Source organism: Volvox carteri (assembly GCF_000143455.1).
Source record: "Volvox carteri f. nagariensis unplaced genomic scaffold VOLCAscaffold_66, whole genome shotgun sequence".
NCBI lineage: Eukaryota > Viridiplantae > Chlorophyta > Chlorophyceae > Chlamydomonadales > Volvocaceae > Volvox > Volvox carteri.
The window spans coordinates 403567-405338 of record NW_003307609.1 but is presented as its reverse complement, the minus strand read 5'-3'; the positions used below and the strand labels follow the sequence as shown (position 1 = coordinate 405338).

The window sequence follows — 1772 nt, the reverse complement described above, 5'->3', positions numbered from 1 at the left end:
CCTTGGCGTTTTTACGGTTAGGTGCCCCTGGCCAGCGTCAGGCCCGGATCGATGTGTGTAACAGGAATGACGACAGTTGCCCCCGACACCGTAACTTTTATAAGCAGCCCGTGGTCCCCCCGGCTTTGGGGGAAGCCCCCGCGCCTGTGCGGACACCGTAACTGTAACAGAAACACATACACACACACACAACGCAGCCGTAACCAGGGGCCCCGTCCCCCAACTCTCCTCACGGGGCCGGCTGTTGTGAAATAATCTCCCATTTTCCCCGCTATCAACCGACAACTGACAAACTGTCAACTGACAACAAACGCAAACAGCTCGGAACACACCCAAGTTGAACTCAGGTTCTATCTTCCTGTGGGACATCATTCCCATCTCCAGCCTCCGTTCGTGTTTCCACCGCAGCAGCCTCCAGGGGGGATTGGTTGGCGGCCGGGGGGGAAATGGAGGGCGGAAGTGGAGCAGCAGCAGCAGCAGTAGCAGCAGCCGCTGGCGGCGGTGCCGTGGCTGGGGATTGTTCTTCAGGAGAAGCAGTGGACGGCGGCAGCGGCGGCGGCGGCGGTAGCACAGCTGAGGAGGTGCCTGCGGGGGCCGGGAGGTCCTCAGTCTCCCGGGCTCCAGTGTTTGGAGGGCTGTCCCGGTCCATGGGGGGACTGGCGGGGCGACCTGCAGCGCGAGGAGGAGGGGGAGGGAGGGGTGAGAAAGGATATTATGTAGCCGGGGAGGGAGGAGGACGGCAGTCCAGACAGGCTGGCTGGTGCGTGGCACCGATGGTGGGGGCGGCAGACGAGCTGCCACGTCATTGGGTTGGGTTGGGTCGCAACAACAGCCGCAAGAACAACAGCACCAACAACAGGCGGACTTCTGCAGGAGCCCTTTCCCTCCTTTCCTCTATATTTCCCCCCCCCAAGCCCCATCCTCCTCCACACCCACACACCACCACCACCACCACCTGCCTCCCTTGCTAGCTGCCGCACCCTCTCACACACATGCACGCACGCATTCACATACACATACATACATACATACATACATACATACATACATACATACATACATACATACATACATACATACATACATACATACATACATACATACATACATACATACATACATACATACATACATACAGCCGCAGCCACAGCCGCAGCCACAGCCGCAGCTACAGCCGCAGCCTCAGCCGCAGCCACAGCCGCAGGTACAGCCACAACAGCTGCAAACACAACCACAGCTACAGACACAGCATCAGCCGCAGCCGCAACAGCAGCAACAGCCGCAGCAACAGCTACAGACGCAGCCGCATGAGCAGCAACCCCAACAGCAGCAGCCAGAGAGGCCAACGGCGGGGGATATGGCGGCTCCAAGCACCCCCAACAGCACTCAGGCGATGGCTATGATCCTAAAGCGGGTCGGATGGCAGATGCCGGGCGGCACAACAACCGTCCCACTCACACGCCTGACGGTCCGCCTAGCGACACAGCTGCAATGCGGGGCCACCGAGGAGAAACGGGGACGCTTGATGGCAGCATTTGTGCAAGAAGCGTTGCACCCGCAGGAAACGACACCTTCCTCCTCAGCGGAAACAAGCCGCTTCAGGGCGACGCAAGCCCGCTTGTGGTCGGGGGTGCGGTGGGAGAACGAGAACAAAGAAACGCTGTGGCGGCTCGCCGTGGACGGCATCCCCCTGCCCGGCAACACGCACCTGGCCCGCATGGTGCCGGAGCGCTGTGGGTGTGGAGGGTTCGGCAACGCCAGCAACCAGCACT

General features: G+C 60.4%; 1 protein-coding gene across 1 annotated transcript in view; it reads right to left on the bottom strand.

Moving 5' to 3' along the window:
* Positions 1 to 343: 343 nt before the first annotated feature.
* VOLCADRAFT_119547 (uncharacterized protein) overlaps positions 344 to 1772 on the bottom strand; it is a gene marked incomplete at both ends in the record, with an annotated part of 29406 nt that continues 27977 nt past the window's right edge. Inside the window, 2 exons of the mRNA XM_002956843.1 lie at positions 344 to 669; positions 1709 to 1731. Coding sequence (XP_002956889.1) covers positions 344 to 669; positions 1709 to 1731 — 349 coding nt within the window. The remainder of the gene's footprint in view (positions 670 to 1708; positions 1732 to 1772) is intronic.